Below are 27,945 nucleotides of genomic sequence, written 5' to 3' on the forward strand. Positions count from 1 at the left end.
TTTAGAAATGAAAAGCGACTGCTCCCCCCGGATGCTTTATTGGGGCGTTCAGTGGTTTGTTTCTAAGCAGTGAGCGGCAGTGCCTACCCCCTAGACCCTTTCTCAACATGCAAAAGGCACAGGAAAGTGAGACATGACCCAGGTGGGCAAGGTGAATACCGAGACCCCCTCCTAACGTGGTCTGGTGGGGCTCGGGGGGGAGCCCCGTGAGTGGTGAGAAAGGTGGGTTTTGAAAGGAGATGGCTTTGGCCGAGGTTGGGACAGGGGTCTGAGGCTCTTCTACCTCTGGGCCCATGCCTGCACTTGGGCCGGGGCTGACCTTCTGGGAAAAGGCCAACATACATGGCTTTAAGTGGAAGTCCCATCTCCCGAGGTGGGAACACTAAGCCCCGGGTAGGCGATGATGGGTACTGCCTTCGGGATCGGTCTGTGTCAAACCACCCCCCACCCCACCCCAGGAAACAAGAGCGGGGTGAGAAGGGCTAATGGTGTCAGCCCCAACCACGGCCCAGTTTGGGGGTGCCACTTCCTTGGCTCGCTACAGTGCTGTCTCAGTCCAGGTCCAAGGGAGAAGTGACGCTCCTTCTGGTCTTCAGGGGGTGCCCACAGGGTCTCTAGGTTTGCAGCCCCAGCCGGAGGTGCTGGTTAGAAGAGTGGAGTCTTGTTGGCTTTGTCCTGTGGAAGAGTGCCCGGGCAAGAGGGCAGGGGAGGCGTAGGGTCAGGCCTTCTCAGCCCCCAGCCCCTCCCAGAGTCTAGGGCCTGGGCGGGTGAGACAGCCGGGGGCTCACCTCAGACCCTAACCAGTCCCCACCGTTCCATCTGGACACCTTGAATCAAAAGGAAAGGCATCGAGCTCTGTGTGTCTCCTCTTCTTTAGCAGCGCCGTGGCCTCCACGCACGGCACTGGCAACGTCTACTTCTAAACTATGGAATGTGTTCACGCTGACGCTAAAATTACTCAGAACAAGGGGCGGGGGGAGTGGGGGGCTGTCCACGTGTGGGCAAAACGTTGTTACTGAGAACTCGGGGATCACACAGCACAGACACCGGCAGTCACACACCAGGCCCCAGGCCCGGCTCTAGATGTATTTTTTCTTGAGGTACCAGTAGGCAAAGTAGCCCATCCCACCCAGGGAGCCCATGAGGAAGGACGCCCCGAAGAAAGAGGGGGGTTTCCGTTTGACCAGCCGGAAAGCGTTGGGGATGACGGCGGAGAGCAGGGTGGTGTGGATGTCGCCCAGCACTTTCCGGAAGGCAAAGCGTCTCTGGACCTTCTCAAAGAAGGACTGCAGGTTGGGCCGGCTGCCGTCTTCCCAGTATTTCTTGGATAGTCCCAGGAACTTGAGGCGGTGCAGGGTGGCCCCCAGGAGGACGTCCGCGAGGGTGAAGGCACAGCCGCAGAGCCACAGCTCGCATTTCTGCCCTGGAGCGGAAGAGAGAGGGATGCCAGGAGGGCAAAGGAGGACACGAGGCGCGCGCGCGCATCTCTGCCCTCCATGGCATAGCGATGCTGGTCTCAGTCCCCTCAAGATCATCCATTCATTCTTGACCCATAGAGATGGTTGGCCATGTCCAATGCTATCTCTCCTCCCGCTTGGTGACGTAGAGGGTCGGTGACAAAGAGAAAGACCCCCAACAAGATGGGCTGACACAGTGGCTGGGTCAATGGACGCAGGTATAACCACTGGGAGGATGGCCAGGGCTGGGCAGCGCTTGATTCTGCTGCATGTAGGGCGCTCTGAGCCAGGATCAGCTTGATGGCACCTAACAACAATACTGTCGGGGTACCAGTCCCCCAACAGTCGATCAGGGCCTTAGGAGCGGCTTTGCAATGACAGAAAATAATATAGTCAAAGGGAGGCACAGGGGCTCCTGTCCCCATGTCAGGACCAAGAGAGCAAATGTAGTTTTCACTGGGCATATGTATTCATGGGGTACACAGATCTTTCAACAGGCATGCACGCGATATGGTGAACATGTGAGAGAGCAAATGGGTCGTAGAATATGTGCGAAATCAAATGAGTCAGCAGCCTAACCTTAAGTGCCCTTGCGGCCTCCCCAGGGTAGCAATCTATGACTCGTGTCGGGCGGGAGGAGACCTCCGAAGGGAGGTGGCTGCTCTTTAGTGGGGGCGGGCAGTAGAGCCTGATTGCTCTTAACTGCAGATAACCTCCAGGCGTACAGCAAACAGCCAGGCACATCTTGTATAACAGCTCCTGTATGGAGGGCAATGGTGGGGCTCTTTGCGGCCGGAGAATGTGTATTTGAGGACGACGCCTATATCTTGGAACAATGGAGGTTTTCCTTGAAGTAAGCTGGTCTTCAGGGCCCGTGGTTGTGAGCCCAGGAGTAAGGCCAGATACACTCTTCCACATCCTCAGTTTTCCATAGCCTCCTCTAGGGGACCTGGTGCCACTGTCAGGTAAGTGATGACAGCTAACCAGGAGGTCGGGGGTTCAAACCCACCAGCCACTCGATGGGAGAAAGCAGAGACTGTGTGCTCCCCTCAGGAGCCCCACCTAGATCATAGGGTTGTTGTGAGTCAGAATTGATTCAGTGGCAATGCGAATACTATGTCTCCTTGTCTTGACTTTTTTCCTTCTTTACATCAACTGACTTTTAAAAGGGAAAGGCATGTATTTAAACTTTAGACTCAATGGCCCATTTGGCTGTTTCCCTTGGGTGTCCGCTGTCCATTTCAAACTCAACACATCCAAGCTGGATGTGTGATGGGCCTGCCCAAGCTGGACACTTGGGTGTCACTCCCACCCCACCCCCACCCCCCTACTCATTTCAGTGACGTCACCCCCATCCTTCCAGCTCCTTAGACCAGAAGTCTTCAACCAGCCCTCTCTGATTGACCTTCATGTCATCCTCTCTCACACCCGACATACAGCCTGTCAGCAATCCCCATCAGCTCTTCCTTCAAAACATCCAGAATCTGATGTCTTTTATTGCCCCCCCCCCTCCACCACCACCTGGGAGAAACCACAGCTACCCCCTCCCTGGTTTAACGCAGAGCAAACAGACAAAACCAGCAGCTGTCTGTGGGTCCCGACACCTGGTGGCCCCATGTGCGTCAATGTAGAGCTGGGCTCTGCGGGGCTCTCAGTGTTGGATCTCCTCCAGGCAGGCTGCCAGGTCTCTCTTACAAGGCACCTCTTGTGGACCTGAACCTCCAACCTTCCTGTTAGCAGCCTAGTGTGTTAACAGTCTGCCTATGCAGGGACCCCAAATTAGCAGGGACCCCGTAAACAGTCCCCCTGCTTCTGCCCTTGCCCCCTCGAGTAAAGCAGCCAGAGGGTTACCATTAACATTTAAATCACTTCTCTATGCTCAAAACCCTCTCCTGCTCATTAGTGAAAGCTGAGGCTAAGAGGCCTTGCATGATGACCCCTGGGTGCCTTTCAGACTTGGACTCCCACTCCTCTCCCCTGGTCGATTTTCCTCCAGCACACTGGCCTCCTTGTCCTTCAACCTCGGGCCCTTTGCACACGATGCTCCCTCGGTCTGAAACACTCTTGCCTTCAGGCCTCACTCCCTGCCTTTCCTCCTCCGGTCTTGGCTCAAATTGCCAGCCTCTCGACTGGGTTTCCTTGAGCACCTACCAAAGGGTTTCAGGACGTTCCTGGAGAAATGCCACGGTCAGTCAAGTCCCCTCGTCCGTGGACTTTTTGAAGCCTTCCTCATGTTGACAACAGAAAGCCACAGCACAGCAATCACCACCCTCTCTCCTGCTTCAATGCCCCCTAGAAGGTCCCGCCATCACGGCATCGCGTGCGCCTGCTCTCTGTCTGCTGTCTTCCTCCTACTAGGATGGAAGCCCCATCTTCCTCTTGCTCAGTGGCTGGTGGTTTCGAACTGCTTACCTTGTGGTTAGCGGCCTAATGCATAACCACTATGCTAGCAAGGCTCCTCTAAGGGGTTAAATCCCGGCATCACACCGAGTTTTTTTCTTGGTATAATTGAGATCATTGGAGAAAACTAAACTTCCGTGATTTTGTATTGTTTCTTGTCACACTCACACGCCACCCAAAATTAGTCTACATAGTTGGGAACATACATGTTTCTCCCAATCATCTTGAATTGAAACACTGAAGTTCTTTTGCCTCCGATATCAAGCACTTTCGGGGGGGCCCCCCATCAAAATCCCTGATTCCCTCCCACTTACCCCAGGTGACCATCCAAATCCCTTTGCCCAGTGTTCAAGATCTCCCAGTAGCCTAGCACCAACAGACTCCTCGAATCCAGTCTTCTCCTGAATCCCCCATCTGCCCACTGTCTCCCCACAAGCGAGCCAGGCCCCTTCTAACCTCTGCGTCTTCACCCCCTGCTGCTGGCTCCCACGCCTGGGACACGCTTTCCTCCTGCGTTTGCATCTTGCACCAGCCACTCCTTTCAGCCGGGCAATCCTGTGACTCTCACACCCTAGCCGGCTCTCCCTCCACCATCAGCGGAGGGAGCCCTGGTGGCGGTGCCCTGTGAAGCCCTCAGCTGGTAACCCCGCATCTCTGCGGGGAGGAAGGTGGGGGTGGGATAGAGCCAGGCAATCTGCTGCCCTGAAGGTTACCGCCGAGAAGCCCAGGGGGACAGTGCCACCTGCCTGCGGGGCCGCTCTGAGTCGGAACCAGGTCAACGGCCACCCTTTCACTCTGTCCCTCCTTATTCATTCAGTAAAGGTGTACACCTTCCTTGGGCATCGAGACACAAGACACAATGTCTTCCTTGTCCGGGTCGGGGGGTGGGGTGCGGAGTAGGGGGAGTAAACGTAAGGAAGGCTTTGGTCAGAAGTTTGTAACCTTCCCGTAATGGTTAGGCACACCCAAGGGCGGTCAGGAGCCCTAAGTTAGAGATACAGGGCCCGACCTAGCTCAGGGGAGCATTTCTCCAGGTTCTTGTTGCTCGGGGCCGCCGCATAGCAACCCCATGTACAACAGGACCAAGCACCACCTGGTCCTGCGTCATCCTCACACCTGGCCTTAGGGTCGAGCCCATCGCTGCAGCCACTGTGTCCACCCATCTTCCCACGGAGGCCCCGGGGCCGGATGGCGTCAGTGAGGAAGCTTGGAGCAGGCTCAGGGCTAGGCCTGGGGCCCTCGGAGATTTAGCGATTGGCCAACGACGACGAGAAAGGAGTGCAGGAGCGTGAGAAGGGGCAGCCTGCGGGGCAAGAGGCGAACAGGGAAGAGTGTAGGGTCCTGGAGTCATTCCCAAGATGGGAATGCGTCTCCAAGAGGAGGGAGTGCTCAACTGGGCTTAAAGGCTGCTGAGAAGTCGCTGAAGCCGAGGCCTGAGACTCCATGGCTGCGTTAGACTCCCAGGGGCCCCGTCAAGAGCGGCTGCTGATGGCCGTCCACCTGGAGCGAGGGCAAAGAGGGTGTGAGAGGAACGGGAGCCGATCAGCCAAGACCTCTTTTCAAAGAGTGTTGTTCAGACAGGAAGCGGGGCCGCCGTGGGAGGCGAGTAGGAAGCGATTTTCAGTTGGGATGGACAGGAGCCTGCTGACGGGCAGGGTCCCCCAGAGAGGAGGGGACTCATCTGGCAGCGAAGAGCAGAGAGGATCGCTGCTGAGATGTGCGGGAGGGGATGAGCGTGGTTCGGATCCATGGATCCAGCACTTGGGGAGGCGATTGGTCCAGGCTACGGCAGAGACCGTTCATCCACAGTCATCAGGGGAAGCGCCCGGTGCCATCCGCCCTCAAATCTCAGTTGCCACCCTAAGGTAAGACACACACCCTCTGCCCCCCCTCCCCCCCCGCCCCCCAAGAGAACAAGGGATTCAACCAAACTCTCAAGTGCAAGAAACGTCACCATGTCAGATGACAGGGCGAGATTTGCCAAGGATGCAGGGTCGGGGCTGAGGACAAGACGCAGGGCCGGGGGTGAGGCTGGAAAGTGGGTCGTTGTGGTCGGGTGGGAGCCCTGAGGATGGCTCCTCGGTGACTAAGAAAGGTTTCAGCAGGGAGCAAGACAGGGAGAGGAGGGAGGGAGGGTCTTGAAGAAAGAAGAAGGTGTGAAGTAGTCATCGCGGGAGGGGTCGGAGCCCTCGGCAGCAGAAAGGGCCACCTGAGGTCGGTGTCCATGGGTTGGGGAGGCTGGCCAGCACCACGGAGCGGGCCCTGAGTAGGAAGACAGAAAGTGAGACAGAGAGTGGCCCTGAACCACTTCCGAGGTTTGCCAAGCGAGATGCTGAAGCCAGGGAAGGGCGGGCAAGTTGAAGGTGGAGGCCCCCCGGGAGGTGCTCAGCGAGCTGGGTCGAGGGGGGCACCTGGGTGCAGAGGGCAGGGAGCTCAGGATGGGAGTGAAGCCCAGGGGAGGGACGAAGGACCAAGGCGGTGGTCCCAGCAGGCAGGAGGACTATGGGCGCTGTGTCTCTAGAGGGAGTAAGCTGAAAAATAGCAGGTGGTGCGATAAGAAGTTGAGATTCTGGAGTGTTCTCAGTTCGTGGGGATGTGTTGGTGTCAAGTATGAGTTGCAGAAGGTGCCACAGACAGAGGTCAGAGAACTGAGGGAGCAAGCTCTACGAATGACCGCCAACCATTATGACAGGAGTGGTGCTGGGTGAGCAGAGGGCCACAGGGGACTGCCGGTGGTGGGAGGGGACAGAGTGGTGTGGTTCATAACCAGATTAAAATTTGGAGGTCGTGGGGGACATTTAGGGAGGAGAGAGTGGGGTGGGGAGAGAGTTGGGAAATGGCAATGAGGATTCAGGAGGACCACCTACTCCCCACCCCATGGGTGAGAAAGGATTGCAGGGGAGGCTGGCTGGTGAGGGGAGCTCAGGGCTTAGCTCAGAAGATCTGGAGAATTAGGGTGGGGACTCTGGGGAGCTTATGGGCGGGGCGGGGGGGGGGCGGCAGGGGAGAAAACCACATGGCGTAGAAAAACACAAGAAAGGGCTTGAACTTGATCCAGGGATGAATAAGGAGGCTGGTCCAGCAGTCAAGGGAGAGCTGAGGGAACAGAAGCAGACGAGGTTGAGATGTTTAGGGGCCTTTGTGCCCACGTGGAGAGGAGGCCGTGCAGTGCCTCAGACGATGGCCCAGGAAGAAAAGTAGATTGAGGAGAGAGGTGAGGTTTGGCTTCCAGACACGGAGAGCTGGAGGAGTCCCCTGGAGTGACTCATCCCAGCATCCCCCGGGCGTGACCAGTCCCCAGCTTAACCCTTGCCACACTCTTGGGAAGGTCATTTCGAGGGTGAACGTCGCTGCTCTTCACTGGACGCCCCGTCCTTATGCACACGGTCTGTTGTGTTCGCTGCACGGAGTCGGCCCCTGCTCCTGACAGCCTCACGCCCAAGGCAACAGCACACTGCCCGGTCCTGCACCAGCCGCACGATGGGTTGTAGATCTGCCCGTTGGGACCATGAGGTTTGCTGGGGCTGGTCTTCGACTGTGGGATATTGGGCCATTCTTCGCCCATCTTTGTCTGGAAGCACTGCGGAAGCCTGTTCAGGACCGCAGCCACAACCTACATCATGATGACGATGACGAGATGCTTAAGCTCGTATTGGACTTACTCGGTGCCAGTTGGCTTAGAGCACTGGACACAATGACCTCCTTTCATCTTCACAACTACTCTACAAACCAGAAACCAAACCCGCAGTCACCAAGCTCGCCGACACACAGCATTTCCAAGACTGCACATCTGGACGGGAGGCAACAGCCTCATCTTTCTCCCTTGGAGAAGCTGGTGGGTTTTGAACAGCCAGCCTTACTGTTAGTAGTCCAACGTTTACCCCGCAGCACCGCCAGGGCTTCTTAATCCTCTGAAGTGGATGCGATTATTTTCCCAATTTGGCAGATGATAGTATCAAGGGACAGAGAGGTAACTGTGAGGTGATGTCGAGAGGCAAGAATGAGTCACTGTGCCAAAGCTACGCAGCAGGTGGCAACGTCTGGATTCGAACCCCGGTCATCTAGTCCCAACGTCTTCTCATAACTACTCCCTTCCCCTGTGTCTTTCCAGCCTCAGTGAGCACGTGCACCCGGGCGCCTTCCCACAGGCACGGCCTGCCCTGCGTCTGTGTCCAGGCTGTCCGCTTCTTCGACACACACAGTCAGTGTGTTCACTGTAGTGTGCCTGCACAACCCCCTGCGGCCAACGGTGTGTGTGTACGCGCACATCCCCGTGCTTATAGCAACCCTACATGTCCTGGTGTATCCACCTGTGTCCACGGAGGTGTGTGCGGGAGGGGAGGGCATGCCCACCACTACCTAGCTGTCTGCCTGCTGAAGTACGTCCATGGCTGAGTACTTGGGACATGTGGTCAGGGGAGCCCAGTGCCTGGAGGAGGACATCATGCTTGGTAAGGTGGATTGGCACCGAGGCTGTGTCCATGGGCTCAGGCATGGGAACAATGGTGAGCAGGGCAAGGGTGGGACTGGGCAGTGTTTCTTTTCCCTGGCCACGGCAGCACTGGGGGTGGGACTGACCCGAGGACACCAACCAGCAGCAACCACGACAACAGCCGCAACATGTCTGGGTTCGTCTTGGGCAAATTCAGACACGTGACATCTCGGGGTGCAGGCGGCCAGCAGGGCTCACCACTCGCGCCACAAAGCCCAGGGGGGGCACTCAGCACACCTGGGGCCCGGTTCTGGTGCATGCTCATGCTCTCATCCCCTGGCCCAGAGGAGGAGTCAATGTCTCAGCGGTTCTCAACCTGTGGGTCGAGACCCCTTTGGGGGTCGAATAACCCTTTCACAGGGGTTGCTTAAGACCATCAGAAAACACATAAATATTTAATGATATATAATTACATGTTACTTGGTGATTAATCACTATACTTTAATTATGTTGAGGTAGTTAGTTTATTGTGCCAACCTGGCCGATAAACGCATGTGGGGTTAATTGAAGGGCGGAGGGATAAATGGCTGAGTGAGCCTCACCTTTCGAGTTCTTGGGTCTCTTGCTTTGTGATAGTGGTACCAGGGTGCAGCTGCCTTAGCAGTTCCCTGCTTCAGCTTGCAAGGCTGACTTCCTGCAAGACATCCCCAAGGAGAAGCCACATGGACCTACCCCGATGCAGCCCTGGGTGCTGGAGCAGCCGTTTGGAGATCCCTGCCAGCGCTGAGATGCTTACCCGTTTACTGATTTGACTTTCCTCCTGAAGTCGGCATCACTGCGCGTGTTTTGTGAGATGGAGGAGGACTTTCTGGATTGGTGTCGAATATATGGGTTAATGGGTTAATATTGGACTTGTGGGTTTGGACAGCACTGGGTTGGGATGTTTTCTTGATGCACACTTAATCATTATATAAAACTCTCTCTTATACATGAGTTTCTGTGGATTTGTTTCTCTAAAGTACCCAGACTAACACATATGTTCAATTTGTAACCATGAAAATACATCCTGCATTATCAGATATTTACATGACGATTCATAACATTAGCAAAATGACAGTTATGAAGTAGAGACAAAAATAATGTTACGGTTGGGGGGTCATCACCACAGGAGGAACTGTATGAAAGGGTCGCAGCATGAGGAATGTTGAGAAGCACTGCAATATCTGATCTCTTCCACCTGGCTCCTCTCCCTCTCACCTCTCACAGCCCTTCCCCCAGGCCTGCATCAGCTGATGACCTTGCCTCATACTTCATTCAGAAAACAGAAGCCTTCTCCCAGGAAGGGTCACTTCCCACGGGTGCCCCCACTCACCTTCTGCCACCCTGGGCTGGGCAGGCAGCATCCTGCTCCTCCCTAGACTAGCCCAGGGATGCACCCTGACCCTTCCTCCTCTGTCGGCCTCTCCAGGACTGCCCTCCTCCCTCCTGCAGCTGTTCGGTGCCCTGGGAGCCTGACCGCAGCTACCTCCCACCCCCCAGGGCTCCAGGCCCTCTGGCAGCCAGCAGGGCCCAGCTAGTGGGAACAGAGGCAGCAGATGTGGGGGGTAGGGGGATGAAGGGAGGACTGAGTGAGTATTCCCCACTCTCTGGGGGTAACTATTGTCTCTTTACTGAAAGGCACAGCTCCTGCCAAGTCTCTTCTCCACAGCCTCTCTGTCCAGCTTCCTGAGACCCCTCCCCCCACCTCACCCCCTGCCCCATGCCCGGTTCAGCCCGGGCACTACCCCTTTCCTGGTGGCTCCCTGTATCCTGCCTACACCTCTGTAAACCATCCCTCAGCTGCACCGCTTCTGTTTACCCAGGGAGCCCTGGTGGGGCCACGGTGGGGCCCTCAGCCGCTGGTTCAAGCTCTCCCGGGGCCTGTGGGCGAAAGGCCTGGTCACCTGCCCCCCAGGATGACTGCTCTGAAAGCTCGAGGGGCAGTCTTACTCCATCACGGGGGTCGGCAGCGGCCCCCACCACCAACACTCCGCCCAGGTTCAGCGTGCCACCTGTCCGTAACGGAGACCCTGTCCACACGACGCTCCTTCCCACAGCTCCAGAACGTGGCAAAGGCCTGCAGCATTCATTCCCCTCTCCACGGGGCCACTTCTGTCCGCGTGAAACATACTCTCATGCCTACTGTCTGTCTTACACACACACACACACACACACACACACACACACACACACAAATGCGCCTCCCTTGACTTCACACGCCCACCTTGAACCACCGCCCCATTTCCTCATTGCTTTTTACAGCTAGACTTCCCCGAAGGCTTGTCAGTTGTCATTGTCATTGCTCACCTGGGACACACTCACAAGCCCTCTGCAGCCCAGGCCAGGCTGGCGTTTGCCTCGCACGTTAATGGAACGGCTCTGTCAAGGTCACCCACAGCATCCAGGGGACAGCACCCAGGGACTTCTTCTTATCCTTGGTTTACTCAGTCTCCTAGCAGCATGGGACACCATCCGCCCTGACGTCCTGTGACACAGGCTCCTCCTCCCCCCCTCCTTCCCTGCCAGCTGTGCCAGCTCCTCTGCCTCACCTGCCTCTCGATGTGGGTGAACCTCAGGACGAGTGTGGTAGTTTGAAAACACACCCACGACGTGTGTGACATCCCTCCCTTTAGGGAATCCCAATTCTACTCCCCTTGGATGTGGGTTGTATAGTTCCTTACTCCTGTCTCACGACTGTAAATGTGGTAGAAATGACAGCGTGACTCTCAATAGTCAGGCATTAGAGACATCGTGGAGTCTGCCTTTTCCTCTCTTTCTTTCTGGGATCACTTGTTTTGGGGGGAGCCAGCTGCCCTGTCGGCAAGAGAAGACATACATGTCGCCCCACGGAGAGGCCTGCGTAGGGAGGAGCTCTAGTCAATGGCCATGAGAAATGAACCACCGTGCGTGGAAGTGGAGTCTCCAATTCTAGTGAGGCCAAACAGCCCAGCCATGGCCAGTGGAAACAAGGTCAGGGCACAGGGTGCATAGCAACCAAATATCCTGGGTGTCAGGTTTTTACCCCAGTGGGAAACGGGCAACAGAGCCCCATTAAAAAATGGTGGCCAAGGACATTACTTTGAAAGTGCACCAGCCACCATCTTTGAGCAGGGCTCTGCTGCCTGTGTCCTACTTGGTTCGGGAGATCTGGTTGCTGTGAAGTATGTACACTGCCCTTGTTTCCGTCGGCCACGAGAGAACTGTTCTGAACCGGTTCAAAGTGCTGGCTGACAGCTTGATTACAACCTCATGATAACCCTACATTACCAGTGGCGCTGCTCCAGAATTCCTGATCCACAGAAAATGCATGACACGATCAATGCTTTAAATAACGGAAGACATACATAGCAGATGACAAACTAGACCTACAGCCTAACTTCCTAAAAATTAAACACGGAGGGGCGTCAACTATTTCACCAGAAGAGTAAAGAGAGAATCCACAGATCAGGAAAAACAAACAAACAGAAAACCCCTTTGGTACGACATATTGGACAAGGGGCTAGCCTGGAACATTTAAAGAAAGCTCGAATACCTCAGCAAGAGGTAGATGACCCAATGGGGAGAAATGGGCAGCAGACTTAAAACAGACACTTCACCCAAGAAGACATCCAGGCGGCCAGCAAGCACTGGGCGAGGGGCTAACAACCATGAGTCGTTCGGGAAGCACCAATCCAAATAACAATGGGCTGTCACCACACGCAGCATTGACAGCAACGTTCAAAACAACACAACACAGAAAAGAACAAATGCTGTCGAAAGTGTGGAGAGACTGGGACCCTCATACTCTGCTGAGGGACCACTGAAATAGTGCCGTGACTCTGGGAAACGGTATGGTGCTTTTTGAAAGGCTGGATGTAGAAATACTACATGGTCCAGAGACCCCGCTCCTGGTGGATAAGCTAGAAAAACAAGAGCTGTATGCGCACCACCTTCATCGCAGCACTGGTCCACAGCACAGGGCGGAAACCACCTAAATGCCCGCCCACGGACGAATGGGTAAGCAAACTGTGGTCCAGACACACAGTGGAGCACGACCCAACCTTCAAGAACAGCGAAGAGTCTGCGAAACACCTCTTAGCATGGATAGACCTGAAGGTCAGGGCAGGCTGAGTGAAATCTGTCAATCAAGAAGAGCAAATACTGCAGGAGGCACTATTATAAAGAGTGGAGAAGCGATTTCCACACCAAGAGAGACATTCTTTTCCCTTCCAGGGATGGGAGGGAGGCGGGCGGCAAAGGACCAGGTAGAGGGCAGACTCGGCTAAAAGGGTAGGCGATGGCAACGGGAGGGAGGTAAGTAACAGAACGATGGAGACAGAAGACAGCAGGAAGAACGCGAGGGCTAAAGGCCGCCAAGTGAAATCCTCTTGTAGGCACAATCCTGCAACACAAGTAGATGCGAGGATAGACATGCTCCTTCAATGGGTGTGGGAGGAAGCGTGGGAGTCAAACTTGGAATGTCTATAGGTTGGACAGGGATATTTGCACATGGGTATTTACCTTGGCTGCAAATATATCCATGGAGGTGGTAGAGCACACAGGGGAGAAAGTTATGAAAACGTCTTAGGTAGAACCAAATGCTCTGAGGAAATGAGTTGCTGGGTCTAGGGGTTCAGGACCATAGTCTAAGGGAACCCCAGGTCAATCAGCATCACCTAGTTCACAAGTACAATGTTCTTCATCTTATGTTGCTGAGTAGCGACTGGGGTTTTAAAAGCCCCCTGAGTGGCATGGAAGGCAATACTGTGGTTTCCCTCTGCTTGGAGGAAAGAAGAGTACAGAAAATTGAGGACACATGGACACCACTAGTCCAGTGGATCCGTCCACACAGCCTCTGTCTCCACGACCCTGACTGAGACCAGAAGGTCCCACTGCCAACCACTCTGAAAGGGATCCTACAGCGGTTCTCAACCTGTGGGTCGCACCCCCTTTGGGGGTCAAACGACCCTTTCACAGGGGTCACCCAATTCATAACAGTAGCAAAATAACAGTTATGAAGTTAGCAACGAAAATAATGTCATGGTTGGGGGGTCACCACAACATGAGGAACTGTATTAAAGGGTGGCAGCATTAGGAAGGTTGGGAACCACTGTGCTAGTAGGTCTTGGATACAGTAGTGGTGGGAATGTAGAACACAACTCTAAATCAAAAAAGACCAGGATTACTGATCAGATGAAGACTGGTGAACCCCCAAGACTATGGTCCTTAGTCACACTTTAGGTCTGGCAGTGAACTCCCCGCAACTCAATTTTCAGCTGAAGAATAGCCAGTTCTGGGCGGGGAACAATGACACGAGTCAGACACACCTTAGAGAAATCAACCATCTGAAAATGTTAAGGACAGACTTGGCGTGGACCCAAGGACAAGGTTCAAAACAGTAAGGTGGAGAAATGTGAATGGGAAGCACAGGGAGGATGAAATTGGATGAGTGGGGATTGCAACCAATGACAGGAAACAAAATGTGCCTGAATGATTGAGTGGGAAACAGATCTGCTCTGTATACCTTCACCAAAATCCACAAGGAACAGTTTACACACACACACACACACACACACACACACACACACGCTTTATGTTTGGGGGTAATTTGTTACATGGTAATAGAACACTAATAGAAGAGATCTTGACTTATATTTTTGGATTTCCCTCTACTTGATCCTTAAATTGTCCAATTTCATGGCCTTTAGCACCATAAATATGCTGGGGATCCCTAAATCGGTATCTCCAAATTCTGATCTCTTCTTTGAGTTAGACATGTCTCACAGGCACCTCAAACTCACTGTGTCTTACACGAAACATGGTTCCATTTTCTTGTATCAAGCATCATTTTCTTAATCGAGTAAATGGTACCATGCAGTAGCTTTAGGTCCAAACCCGAGTCACCATTGACTTCTCCTTCCCATGCCCAACCCTGGACAAGCACTCAGTACGTTCCATCCATTTGTCTGCCTCAAATCCACTGACATGCCCACTGCCTCTCACCTTGAAGCCTACGCTGACACAGCCACCAGAGTGCTTTGAAATGCAACATCAGAACACCTCACTCCTGTGTTGATAGGAAACGTGTCTACATCTCGAACCTATCCTTGTACACACACCCCTGGGCAAGAGACAGAACCTAAATCCTCTGCCTCTGTGGTGTGGGCTTGGCAGAAGAATGGGACGGTGTGCAGCCATCGTCTTTGTCAGCGTCAGCATCAGCATCGGCCTTCGTTAAACACCCACTATTTGCTGAGCACTCCGTTGAATGAGCCCATGCAGTCTCACAACAACTCTCTGAGCAAAGCCCTAGTATTATGGACACTTTATAAGTAAAACACTGAAATGCAGATGTGAACTGTTTGACTGAAGGCCACTCAGCCAGCAAGTGGCCATGTTGAAACATGAGCCCAGGCTCGCGTAACGCCACGAGCCATGATTCTCACCACGGAGAACATCCTTGGAGATCTTTGCGGGGAAAGGAAGCTGGGTTGGGGCAGAAGCAGGGAGGGCAGGTGCAATTCGTCACCTACCTACCCCGGGGTGGCACTCACCCTCATTCTCCAGCTTTCGCTTCTCCAGCTCAGCCTCGATCTGGTCCAGCACCATGGCCAGCTCCCCGAGGATCTTTTTCAGGTAGTTCACATCGTCATGCTCTAGGATCTTGGCCTGGTTGGAGGGCAAGCAGGAGAGGGCTGGTTGGCCTCACGAGAGCCCGAGATGGCTTGGGAAGGTAGGAGTTGGCCTAACTGCCTTTCTGCAAATCCAGTATCCAAATATCTCCTCAAGTCCAGAGGATGCCCCATCCTTTTTATCCCTAGTTGCAGGGAATGTTGGTGACTACTGGTTCAGAGCTGCCATCATGTCCAGGGCACTACTCTTGGCCAAGGAAGAGCCGCTCTGCCTAGAAGTGCTCAGGAGCTTCTGTCCTTCCTCACCCCCAGGCCATCTGTAGCCAATGGCACATCGATATAGGCTGAAACGGCTAGTCTGGTGCTTCCTTATGATGAACCTCGTGGTCATTTATGCTCCAGAGGTCCCTGTGGGAGCAGGTCAGCTTGGGTTCCTTCCTTCCCCTGCCACTCCCCTTCCTTACAGGGTTCTCCTAAGAGCACTCCCTGGAGTATCAAGTACCCCTGTTCAGTGCTCTGCTTTTAGGGGTCCAACCAGGATATGAAGAAACCGAAACTGGGGGTGGGTGGGGGTGGGATGGGTAGCAGTGACTTGCCAGTGATCATAAAGCCAATACATTACAGAGACAGTGTATGAAAATCAAGCCAGTGCTGTTCCCACTCCACATCATCAGCTGACCCACTACTTAAAGTCCATGTCCTTTTCTAGGGGAAAGATGGTGGGAGGAGGAGTCCGAAGGCCCAGAGGAACTCACCATGAGCTTCTTCTGTTTTGAAAGGTAGGGCTCAGAGAGCTGCGGCTCCTCTTCATGGTCTAATTTCATGAGGTCCGTGGTGGCGTTAGCTAAATGTCCTGGGAAAAGAACAGGAGGGACCCTGTCCTTCTGAATACCAGTGCCTCCCCACCCCTTCCCCCATGCAACATGAAGGTTCCATCCATACAATGCTCAGGAAAGTAGCAAATGTCAAAAGCCAATGATTTTGAAGCAGTTAGATATGAATTATAGGCTGTAACACAGGGATGAATGGAACCCTATCCTGCCCTATGGGGCCTACAAGGTGACCTGCCTAGGGGACGAGGGGCCAAGAAGCCTCCGCCAAAGAGGAAACCCAGTCCTGGAGGAGGAGGAGGAGTTCACCACGTGGACAGAACACAGCACCTGGACAAACTCATAGTTCAGCAAGTATCTTCCGTCCACCCCTCTACACGGATGCAGTAGGTTCAGAGAAGCTGTGTAACCATTCCACACCAGCGACAAGCAGGCTTCGAACTTAGGTCTGTCCGACTTTCAGTCAAACGCTCATCCACTAGCCCTCACAGAGAAAGAGGTGTTCAGTGTAAGAAGGAAAGCACAAGAACAGTTGTCTGGAATCCTCTATTTTGGGGAAGGCTACTTCCTGATGATGTAGGGATGAGGTGGCCCACTCTGCCTGGTAAAACTGGCCCTGCACACCTGCGCAAAGAGAAAGGGTAATGGACAGTAGGTTAATGGTGGAACTCAAAGTAGCATCTTGGGAATTTATCTTAGTGGGTGTTATGCACTGAATTGGGTTGAAAGTTCTAACTCTCAAAACAAAAAAGCAAATGTGAGTCAAGGCGATGCCGACTCACAGCCACCCTATAGGATAGGGTAGAACTGCCCCTGTGAGATTCTGAGACTGTCGCTGTTTACAGGCGTAGAAAGCCTCGTCTTTCTCCTGAGGAGGGGCTGGTGATTTGAACTGCTGATGCTGCAGTTGGTAACCCAGTGCATAACCTGCGGCACATGCCACCAGGCTCCTGTGACTGTGACCTTGCTTAGAAAGGTCTTTGAAGATGTTATCAGTTAACAGGGAGTCATATTAGAGTAAGGGCGTCCTAATACACTATGAGTAGTATCCTCACAAATGAGATGAGACACAGACACGCTGGGGTGGCATTGGGGGGACAATCCTGTGAACACGGAGGCAGAGATCGGAATGATCTACAAGTCAAGAAATGCCAAGGATCACTGGCCAACACCAGAAGCTAAGAGAGGAGAGGCGTGGAATGGAATCTTCCTAAAAGCCCTCAGAAGGATTCCACAGAGGCAATAACCAGACTCCAGACTCCCAGCCTTCACAACGCTGAGACAACTCCTTCTTGTCTAAGTCACCCCGTGTGGGGTATTTGGTTTCAGCAGCCCTAAGAAATGAGTGGAGTGGGAGAAAGATGGGCTCCCATCATCTCACTTTGAACGTCTACTATAACAGGAGGGGGTCTTCGGGGAGCAGCAGGTCCTGGGGCCTGTTCCGAGAAGGGCAGCATTTCTCTGAGATTTCTGGCCAGTCAGCTGGGCCCAGTGGATCGAGTCTTTGGTGAGGCCAGTCCTTCCCTGTCCTCTCCCCTGGGCTCCAGCCCCATCTGGACAGTCCACCCCCCACCCCCAGGTTCCTGGTCCAGCTGGCCTCATCCTCTTCCTTGCTCCTCCCCCTCTTGCATCTCCCCCCTAAGGTGCTGCACCTCCTACCCCCACACTGAAGCAAGGCACCTGCCTGCACGTTGTCCTCCAGTCCCCCCACACACATCAAATCAGCCCCAGGGTCCACTGTCCTTTCCTCCCTAACCTTTCTCTTGAAACTCTCGGGGCTACAAAGGGTTAAGTGCTTCACTGTTCAAACCCATCCAGAAGCCCCGCTGGTGGGCTGCTTCCAATAGGCCACAGCCTCAAGGACCCCTCAGAGCAAATCCAGCCTCCACACACACGGTCTCCTTCTGCGCCCCGGGGGTTTCACCACCCATCACTCCATCTTCTGGCCTGATAGAACTCCCAGCAAACACACGCCCGGCTCTCTCCGCCACAGGGCTATATTAAGTTGCATGGGTGTTTTAGGAATGTGAAGGTCAAAGGTAGCACTTTCTCCCTTGCCGGTCACATGTGGCTCTGTTCGGATTCCAGGGGGCAGGCTAGGCCAAGGAAAGACCTTGAGCTGCTTGTGTGGGGGGCTGGGCAGCGGGTTACTTCAGGCGACGTGGGCTCGTGGGCTCCTTCTGTTCACGTGAGGATTCTCCATGGACCCCTTCTCACTGCCTTCTAGGCACCTCTGATTGGGAGAGTAGAGGAGCACTCCAGAATTTAGGAATTGCCCAGGCCAGGCCACCAGCACTGGCACCCAGAGCCTTCTCACTCACTGCCCCGTTCGTTCTTTGCTGAGTTGGAACAACGGCCCTTGGAGAATGCAGACCCCATCTCGGGGTCTCCACGGCTCCTCCCACTCACATCCCCACCCTTACAGCCCCATGCCCCACCAGGCCTCTCCCACCCTGCAGCAGAGAGGGAGGGAGGGAGACGGAGATGGAAGGTTAGCCAGAAAGGGGAGGGGCACATCAGACTTGGTGAGATGAAGGGAGGGAGACGGAGATGGAGGGGCACAGGGGATCCCCCCACCCCACCCAGGCACTCACTGCGGATCTCTGCAGTGGCGTACTTGGGGATCATGGAGTCCGTGGTGAGCTCGGGGTGCAGGATGCAGCCGTGGGTGTAGGCGTCCATGGGCAGTGCGTCCAGCAGCTCCCGGTACTGCAGCACCCGTGCGTGCTGGGGGCTGCCCACCTCGGGCACCAAGGCCACCACGTGCTCTGCGGGGCACCGCCAGGGGCTGGGCTAGGGCGGGCGGGGCACCCTGCCTCGCCCCATCCAGGCCTCTGAGGAGAAGTCCCCACACTCCCTGTGTGACTGACAGAGGGTCCTGCGAGGCCCCTGCCCCACGTCCCCTCCCCCCAGCTCTGCCCGCTGTCCCTCTCCAGGGCTACTCTCCTCCCTGCGGCCTGGAGTTGCCAGGTCTCAAGAGAAGCTGGAGACCTGAATGCTCTTCGAGTTTTCACAGCTGGCAGCTAATTCTCCCTGAGGAGCTGAGGTGGGGTGGGGGGCGTGGGAACAACCAGCTCCCAGAGGGAGGGCAAAGCCATGCAGGGCCCTGATGGCGGGACTAGAGTGACTAGAGGGACGAGGGAGGAACAAGGAAGAGCCTGGGGCAACCCCTGTTGCCACTGTCCTCAGGCTGCAGCCAGGGCTTTGTCTCTGGACCACTGGCTCCTTCTGAGCCCATGGAGCACTTGGGGGCATGAGCTCTGTGTACAAGGATTCTGCCATCTCTGAGGCATTCTGGGTATGTGGAGCCTGTTCATGTCCGAGAGGTTCTGGGGCCTACCCATGTCTGCTGCTGTCCAGGGTTTCTGGGCCCTTGTTGCCCAAGGTCTGTGGAGTTCTGAGGTGTCTGGTCTATGCTTGGGGTTTGTGGGGCTCCAGGGTGTCTAGGCCCTTGCTGACAAAGGTCTGTGGGGTCTTAGGATATCTGGGCTCATTCCAGGGTCTGTGGGGTTCTGGAGTGTCTAGACCCTTGCTGCTTGGGATCTGTGGAGCTCTGGGGTGTCTGAACCTCAGTCAAAGTCTGTGTCTAGGCCCTGCCGGATATCTATGAGATTCCAAGGTGTAGTGACGCCTTGCTGCACCGGGTCTGTGGGGTCCTGGGATATCTGAGCCCTGCCTGTGTGCGTGGGCTTCTCGAGGTCCTGTGGCCCTGTCGGAGCCCTTGCTGCTGGGCGGGGGCGGGGCCGGGGCCGGGGTACCTCCGGTGAAGGTGCGTTCCAGGTAGTCGATGATCTGGCCGTAGTCGCTGACGATGCTGTCTCGATGGATGATGACAGGCACCTCCTCGCCCAGGTTAAGCCGCATGAACCAGGGCTCCTGGTGCTCACTCTGTGGCAGGCTCACGTCGCGCTCCTCACAGGCCAGGCCCTTCTCCGCGATCACCAGCCGGACCTGCACGCACCCGAGTCAGCGCGGATGCATGGGGTCAGACACACAGGGACACTCTGTCCAGGCCACATGCCGGAGGGGACACTTGTGTGCCTGGTGTGTAGGGAACACAGCCCTGCTCTGGGGGTGGGGCCGGTGCTGCCTGCTGGGAAGGGCCCGGCTGCCATGGTGGCACACGCTTGGCTCCCAGTTCCTGGTGCTGCTGTGTGAGCTTGGGTAAATGTCTTTACCTCTCTGCGCCTCATCTTCCTTAACACCCGGCTGCCCCTCAGCTCATGACCAGGACCAGGATAGGCCGCTCAGTGCAGCTCCCTGAGGCAGACCTGACTAGGAAATCCAGACATTTCTATCGTCACCATCATCGATAGTTCAGGGTCTCAAATGACTCGTATTGGGGGGAAGCAAGATGCACAAAGATATTAGTCAACATCCATCCATGTCTTGACGGCCCCAAAGCCCTGTCCCGTCCAGTTGCCTTGCCAACTGCTGGACGCAGCTGATGACCGCTGGGGTGCCGACCTGAAGTGAGTCAGCTAAGCACCCCTGGGCAGGAGGCTTCCCAGAAGAATGGGGTGCCTCTGGGTCCTTAGCAGTGGAGCTAAGCTAAGAGCTATGTATGCCTTGCCCAGCAGGACAGAGGCCAGCTCTAAGGGGCCCAGGGACTAAGGGAGGGGCCTGCCTGCAGGCACAGCTTCCTAGCTGTCCTGTCAAAGAGGGAGCTCCTGGATTCTGACTTGTAACTCCCCATGCTCAAATGGGAGTTCCGTGTGGTCCCTGAAGGAGCTATCGAGCCGGCAGGGAAGCGGAGAGTGCTGCCCGCTGTGGGAGCCGGGTGGGTGTGAGGCTGATGAGAAGGTTGGAGAGTGGAGGGAAGTCTGTCTGGCCTTTGCCTCATAGGCGGCAGCCTGGGGCTGTTGAACTTGGTTCTCTCTCTTTCCCCTGGTGAAGGAAGGAGAGGCCACAAGTCCTGCCCTAGTCCATTGTTAGAAAGCCCAGCAATCGTTTGGGCTCTACCCCCAGCTTTAGCGTGGACGAAGCTAGCTTCCCTTTCCCTTTGGAGGAGGTGACAGCCGATTGCCTCCTGAACTCCCAGGCTGCATTCACAATCTTCTGCTCCATTTCCCAAAGCAGGGGCTGCAGGGGGTGCTCCGGGACCTAAGGTCCTCACCCTGCCTCAACTACCCCAGGGCTGTGGGGCATTGGAGCCATCTCGGCTTCTTTCTGGGCCCGTGTTTTCCCACCAGTAAAGTGAGGGGGCAGGACTCTGTGTCCAGAGTGCCCGCTGCAGCTCCCCCTGACTGGTGTTCCACTCCCACCCCAACACTCCCACCCGACTCCGGGGGAGTGGGAAGGACCCGCTGGCAGTCTGGGAGAGGAGCAACTCCTGCTGGGGGAATCGCTGGGGGCAGCCTGTCTGGGTCTGGCTGTGTGCACATGTGTTGTCCAGTCCACGTGGGCCACCAGGGTGAGTGGCGACCCTGTGAGAGCAGGTGTGTCTGTGGGTTCATGCAAGTGCATGGGCGTAAGGTAGGTGTGCCTGGGTGAATGTGGACATAATTGTGAGTATTCAAGTATCAGGTGGGGCTGTGCATGAGTGCATGTGTATGCACTAGTGTGTGCATCAGTGTGAGTGTGAGTATGCGTGTGTATGAGCTCATGGGTGCTGCCTATAGCTAGAGCAGCGGTTCTCAACCTGTGGGTCACGACTCTTTGGGGGTAGAATGACCCTTTCACAGGGGTCGCCCAATTCATAACAGTAGCAAAATGACAATGATGAAGTAGCAACGAATATAATTTTATGGTTGGGGGGGTCACCACAACATGAGGAACTGTATGAAAGGGTCAAGACATTAGGAAGGTTGAGAACCACTGATCTAGAGAGACCTGGGAGCAGGGGAGCACCTGTTCCTGTCCCAGGACTCTGCCCCCTCAGCCCTCTGTTCTTGGGACCCCTAGCCGTCCAGCCCCTAGCACAAGCTGGGGCCTCTGCGTGGCGGGCTAAGATGAGAGACTGAGCCAGGCCTGTCGCCTGGCCGGACACTTGCCTGTAGGTTCTAGCACGGGTGGTTGGAGGGATGCCTCCAGGGAGTGGGGCTATCTGGGGTCAGCTGCCGGTGGGCAAAGCCCTGTGTCAACTGGGCGAGGGGGCTGGGGAGAGGAAGGCAGGGGAGGAAGCCAGGTCCTGGGGCAGGGCATGCAGCCACGGAGGCCCTCTGCCATCTCTGCCACCTGGAGCTGGGCAGTGACCAGACATCGGCCATCTCTGGTGAACGACCTTCCCTGTGGGGCTGGAACCCCCCTGAAGTGCTGCCTTCCTTTCCCCTGGCTGAGGTGTCGGCTTCCCCGCCGCCGCCACCCCCCCTCCCCGTAAAGATAAGGAGCTGGGGAATCCTGGGGGGCTGTCTACTCCATGCTAAGGGCCCGTTGTGAGATTCCACAACAATGGGGTTGGGCCCTATTTACAAACACATCACTCTCAGCACCCATTCACCGAGCGCTACTGTGTGCAGGCTGGGCTGTACGCACTGCGGACCCAGCCATGAACAAGACCAAGCTCCTTGTCCTCAAGACGCTGACATTCCAGTAGGGGCAGCTGGGGCTCGACGTTATAATGACGTGGCATGTGGGAAAAGGGGGGTAGAGCTGGGTGAGGGGCGTGGGTGCCGGGTGTCAGGAGGAGGGGTGACGGTTGTGATTTTGAATAGGATGATCTACCAGGGCAGTCCTTTCTGGGAAGGTGCTGTTTGAATGAAGGCCTGGGTCAGCTGAAGAAGGGCTCACACAGGTGTCTGGGGGAAGGGTGCTCCTAGCAGAAAGCATAGCCTGGGGAGGACCCGAACACAGGAGCATGTCCAACCCGTCGGGCCACGAGCAAAGAGGCCTTCATGGCTGGGGCAGAGTAGACAGGGGTGTCAGGCCTGGGAGAGGTGAGGAGGGCAGATAGGATCATGGAAGGAGCTTTTACTCAAGATCCCTCAGGCCCAGGAGTCTAAGAATACCTCCAGGGAGTGCTTAAACTTGGATGGGGCTTTACAAAAAAAGTGACATGTTTATTTCCAGGCATCTGAAACTGTCATGTAGCGGTTTCTTCAATTAGACACGTAGGAGTATGCGACAAAGGGAGGTAGTGTTAGCAGTGCCTGCAACAATGTCATGGCTCGAAGTCACGGATCTTTCCACCACGTAGCAGTTGTAGCCACAGACTTGAAATACCACGGACGCGCCTCACAACAGCCACTTGTACACACGCTGTGGAACGGGTTCATGCAGAGGCATGCATGGCTCTATCACTGCCTTGTTTCAAAGATGCGCTCTTATAATCCATTGCCTCCCTCAGACAGGAGCCTGACATGTTTGTTTTCAGTCCATGAAATATAGGATTCTGAGACGGGCCTAGGTCCAGCAGCTGACAAGGGGTCTGTGCCCCAAGCAAGGCTAGAATCCTGCCTTGTGCCTGGAGGGACCTGGGGAACCACTGGGGTCTTCTGAGTGCAGGAGTGGGCCCATCGACAGGCTCCTTGCCTCCCCAGCTCTCACCTGTGGGTCTCTCAGGAGAGGGGGTGGGGGGTGGAAATAGTTTAGCCCAGGCAGGGCTGGGTCGGCGTCCAGGAGCTTAAAGGCAAGACCAGGGCAGGGCTGAAAGGGACCCTCGCCTCTTGCTTCCTCCTGCCATGCCTGATGGGGCTCCAGAGACCTGCTCAGTTCTTGGGGTCAGAAGTCAGGGGCAGGGGCTCCCCAGGGATCCATTCAGGAGACGAGGGTAGGTCTGGAGAGGATAGAGGAAGGGGATCGTGAACCAGCCTTGCCGCAGGAGTCAGGGGTGGCCTTCCAGATGCCCCCCCAGGTAGAAATGACAACAGTATTAGTAATAACAGCTCGCCCACATAGCACGTCTGCAGTTCCAGTGCTGCTCTAAGAACTTCGCATGCGTGGACCCACTTAACCCGGGCCGCAGCCCCACTAGGTAAGGGCTAGGATTGTGCAAAAGAGGAAACAGAGGCCCAGCTGGGACACATGAAAAAGGGGTAGTTCTTTTTGCCTGAGATGGGAGAGGGGCAGGTGGGACCCACCAGCTAGTCTGTTTTCCTGTTGAGAAAACTGAGACCAGAGAGGGTCAGGACTCATGGGAGGTTACCCGGCCGGTCAGTGAGCCACTCTCTCACTTTTGCCTCACTGCATCCTCAACAACCACCTTCCAAAGGACGGGGGAGTTGGAGGCTGGGCACAGGAACTGCTTCAGAGTCCAGTTGATGGCCCCCCACCCCCACCCCAGGCCCACATGGTCACCTCTGAGGGTGCTTGCAGGGCCACAGTGAAGGGGCGTTTTTAAAGACATTGTGCTAAGTGTATGCCAGCCCTTGACGTCATGGGATCTTCACAGCCCTCTCGGGCAGGACCTGTTATTACCCCAAAACACACAAGGAGGTAGTGGCACAGAAAGTCAAGGACTTTTGTCAAAATCACCCAGCTGGGAAGTGGCTGTGTTGGGATTTGACCGCATCCCCCAAGTCCATGAGTTCGATCCCCATCCAGAGCAGTTGCTGAGTGCCTTCCAGGAGCAGACAGGGTGCGTGCAAGGTGGGGCACGGGGATGCGTGTGTGCAACATCAGCAGGCCTGTCGGGAGGCTTAGAGAGGTACAAGCCAAGGCCCTGGACTTGAAGCAGTTTGCCCAGGAAGGCCACCCACTGGGACCAGAGCCTGGACATGCTGGCCCAGTCTGGGCTGCTCTTTCCTGCTGCCCTCTGGCTCTGGAGGGGTCTCCTGAGCTGTCGTCCCTCCTGGAGGTGGGCTACTTTCAGGATGAATGACACAGGAGACTGTGCCATCAAGGACAGACATCCTGAATGCTCCACAGTGGGGACAGGCCCTGGAAAGCAAGCAAGACCCTCCAGGACTGGAGAAAACACAGAGAACTCACCGGCTGAGTGCTTACTGTGTGCCAGCCTCTTAGTATATGCCCAAGTCCTCTACCAAAAATACCCTCCCCCAAAAAACACCCAACCCCCACACAACAAACTCACTGCCATCAAGTTGATGCTCATAACAACCCCATAGGACAGGGTAGAACTGCTCCTGTGAGTTTCTGAGACTGTAACTGCTTATGGGAGCTGAAAGCCTGTTCTTTCTCCTGGGGAGTGGCTGGTGGTTTCAAACTGCCGACCTTGCAGATCGAAGCTCATCATGTAATCCCTATGCCACCATGCTCCTTCCGTGTCCTGTGAGTGCTCCCAGGCAGTCTGGGGGGTACTCTGTAAAAGTCTCCTTTCTTTAGAAGAAGATGGCTGAGGCTTAGAGAGGTGTGCAGGAACCTGTCCAGGGCCACACAACCAAAGTGCCAAGCTGAAAGTATTACCAGGAGCACCTGACTGCAGTGCCCAGGCTACACTGGGCCCATAAGAGGCCTCTGGGCCGGGGAAGGCCCTGGCAGGAGAGGCAGTTAGATGCCACGGTAGCTGGTCAGGGCTTGGTCACAGTTACATATCCCTGACCAAGGAGCTGCCTTAGCCCTGAGCTCAGGATGACTAGAGAATGTTTCCTGGGCAGAAGAGCAGGAGGGGCCCAGAGGGCTGCTGAGGGATGGTGCTGCCTCCCTGCCTGTCTGCCTGCTGGTCCCCGAGGCCTGGGTCCTGAGGTTCTGCATGGGGAAAGGGTCTTCAATCTCAAAATCGGTCTGATTCATCCAGACCCCCAGCTTCAGGTACCAGCATCTGGCACACGGGTGCCAGATTCAGGGATGTACCCGGTGTGACCTTGGCTAACCCTGACCCCTAGCACTTGGAACTCGCATCATTAAGAGGGCTTTGACCCCTCGCCAGGCACCGCCATCAGCATTTTCTGGGCCTCCTCTCACTTCGCATTTACGATGTGCCCCCAAGAAAGGTATTGTTCGTAGCCCCATTGTACAGATAAGGAAATAGAGGCTTCAGAGAGGCAAAGGGACTCATAGTTAAGTGTTCAAGACCCCATAGTGAGTGAGTGGGGGGAGACACCTCTTCCACTGGGGACTGCCTGCCTTCAGTCTAGTCTCGAAGCTCGGGTTACTAGCAGGGGGTCTGTGGGCCAGCTGCCTTGGAGCTTGTTAGAAACCCAGCACCTCAGACCTACAGAACTGGAACCTCTGGGTGAGGCCCGGCAGGATCAAGTTTGAACACTACCTTACTCTGCCTCTATAACGACACCCCAGCAACCCTGGAGTTCGAGGAGGTAGCTACGGCTCTGCTTATTCCCATTTTCCAGGTGAAGCTGCAGATCTAAGCAGGTTGCACGACTGGGGGCCTGGACCACGACTGAAACTCGTCTTTGATTCTAGTTTCCTCCTCTTTGGAGAACCGGTTTCTGCTTCGGGAAAATGCGCAAATGAGGAAGGACCCTCCGCTGGACCCTGGCCGTGGTGCTGAATTCGTGCCCCGGAGACGGGACAGGCTCCCAAGGTGGGAGATGGCGCCCCTAGAGGCGCCCCAGTCTCACAGGCCCTCGCCCCGGGAAGCGGGAACCAAGAATTCAGTCCCGGGCTAGGTTCCTAAATGCCCCCACCTCCCCTGGCTCTGGGCAGGGGAAAAGGAGCCAAGCCCACCCTGTGCCTTTAAGAACCAAACCCAGACATAGGGGCCGAGCGGAGCTGGTCTGAGGGGGTGGATTAACCTGTTCGCTCCCAGCTCAAGATAAGGGGGAGGAGAGAAGCTGGAGGTAGGTCCCCCAAACCCAACTCTGAAGAAGGTCCAGCTCAGCAAGGGGTAGAGGGGCTGTCACGGGGGTCGGCAGCGACGAAAACAGCGGCTGCAGGCGCTCCCTGCTGGAGCGCGGGGCTGGAGGCTGGACCCCGAGGGGCGCTCCAGCCCCCTCCCCGCCTCAGCTCCCTGCACACAGGCCAGCTCAGATACCCTAGTCTTTGTCTCTGTTCAGTCACCCTCTCCCCACAAGAGGTCAGGTCCTTCTGGAAGAGAAGGAGGCAGGTGGAAGCTCCTAGAATTGGGGACGGTGACTCCAGGGCCCAGGCAGGGCCAGCACCTCTGGCCTGCATCCCAGTCCTTGGGGTCCCGAGAGCCCCATTCTCCACCTTCCAGGCGCGGCCCGCCAGGCCTACCCAGCCGTCCCCCTCTCCCGCGCCAGCAGGCGCTCCCGGGCCCGGGTCCACCCGACCTACCTTCTGCGAGCTGAAGGACTGGGTCCAGTGGTACAGAACCAGGCTCTCCTTGGGCCAATGGGCGGGGCTGGCCGCCTCGGGCGCGTCGGGGGCCTCGGCCGACTTGGCTGCATCGCTCTCCAGCGCTGAGATGGGCCACCAGCTGCAGTTGGTGGGGGTCGCCATGACAGCCGGGGCTCCGAGAGAGGACGGAAGGAGGCTCCCTCGGCGGCGGCGGCTCGCTCGCCCAGCATCACGTGGCCTCGCCGAGCCGGCCCCTCTCCTTCCCCCTCCTCCCCTCTCCACGAATGTCATTACTCACCGGCAGTGGGGGAGGGGCGAGGGGATCCCGGGAGCACCTACCCTTCTCCCCACACCCTCTGGCTGCCCCGGGCCACGCCGGACAGCCAGCCGGCCTCTCGCGATGGGCTCCAGGGGAGGGTGCCTAGAGCCCCCGGAAAGTGGGCCTTGCCCCCTCACTGGCTCCTGTCTGTGCCACCATTGTAAATGCACTCCGTGCCTCTGAACCCTGGTGTCACAGAGACCCGCCCCTGTGAGAAGCCAGGGTCTTGAAAAGAGGCGATGTTTTAACTCTGCCCCTCTCTGGTCTCCATGGTTTAACCAGCCCTGCCCGGCAGTTACTCATTTAACCTTGTTAGAATCCCCGTGACCTCGTTTGACAGAGGTGGGAACTGAGGCACGGGTGTTTATGCAACCTTGTCCAAGGTCACTTAGCGAGTAAGTGCTGGAGCTGGGATTCAAACCCTGGGCAGTCGGTCGCCATGGTGTTTGCTCTTGGCACTAAGTTCACAGTACCATCATGGCTAACAGCACAGCAGGCATGTACCCACGCAGACGCTGCACCTACATCATCTCAATTCACCTGTGCAGTCATCACTGTTTCCTGACAGGAAGGTGAGGCTCAGAGCCCTAAAGTACAAGGTCACGCCTCCACCCCAGAGACAGGCTGGGTGTGGGGTATACAAAATAAAAGAAAAACCTCACTGCCATCTAGTCCCTGCCGACTCATCAACCCTATGCGACAGACAGGATAGAACTGCCCATGTGGGTTTCTGAGACTGTAACTCTGCACGGAAGTAGAA

General features: G+C 55.9%; 1 protein-coding gene across 2 annotated transcripts; it reads right to left on the reverse strand.

Annotated features, from left to right (window-relative positions):
* Nucleotides 1-27,945, reverse strand: GDAP1L1 (ganglioside induced differentiation associated protein 1 like 1). 2 transcript variants are annotated; one of them, XM_004697997.3, is made up of 6 exons: nt 26,864-27,945; nt 19,528-19,720; nt 18,364-18,537; nt 15,695-15,792; nt 14,862-14,976; nt 1-1,423 (listed from the first exon to the last, which is right to left on the reverse strand). In XM_004697997.3, the coding sequence occupies exons 1-6, from the start codon at nt 27,155-27,157 to the stop codon at nt 1,080-1,082; spliced, it is 1,218 nt and encodes a 405-aa protein (XP_004698054.2). In that variant the 5' UTR covers nt 27,158-27,945; the 3' UTR covers nt 1-1,079. The 2 variants fall into 2 exon arrangements, with proteins under 2 accessions (XP_004698054.2, XP_045151226.1); XM_045295291.1 differs by lacking the exon at nt 26,864-27,945 and adding an exon at nt 19,948-21,460.

The sequence above is a fragment of the Echinops telfairi genome, unplaced genomic scaffold (assembly GCF_000313985.2).
Source record: "Echinops telfairi isolate 266 unplaced genomic scaffold, ASM31398v2 ScPeMD7_5592;HRSCAF=6446, whole genome shotgun sequence".
Classification (NCBI taxonomy): Eukaryota; Metazoa; Chordata; class Mammalia; order Afrosoricida; family Tenrecidae; genus Echinops; species Echinops telfairi.

Coding starts and splice junctions, on each gene's coding strand:
- GDAP1L1 (XM_004697997.3), bottom strand. CDS start 27,157: ATGACATTCGTGGAGAGGGGAGGAGGGGGAAGGAGAGGGGCCGGCTCG. Junction 15,793..18,363: donor CGCCACTGCAGAGATCCGCA/GTGAGTGCCTGG, acceptor TTCTTTTCCCAG/GACATTTAGCTAACGCCACC. Junction 1,424..14,861: donor GCGAAAGCTGGAGAATGAGG/GTGAGTGCCACC, acceptor CTTCCGCTCCAG/GGCAGAAATGCGAGCTGTGG.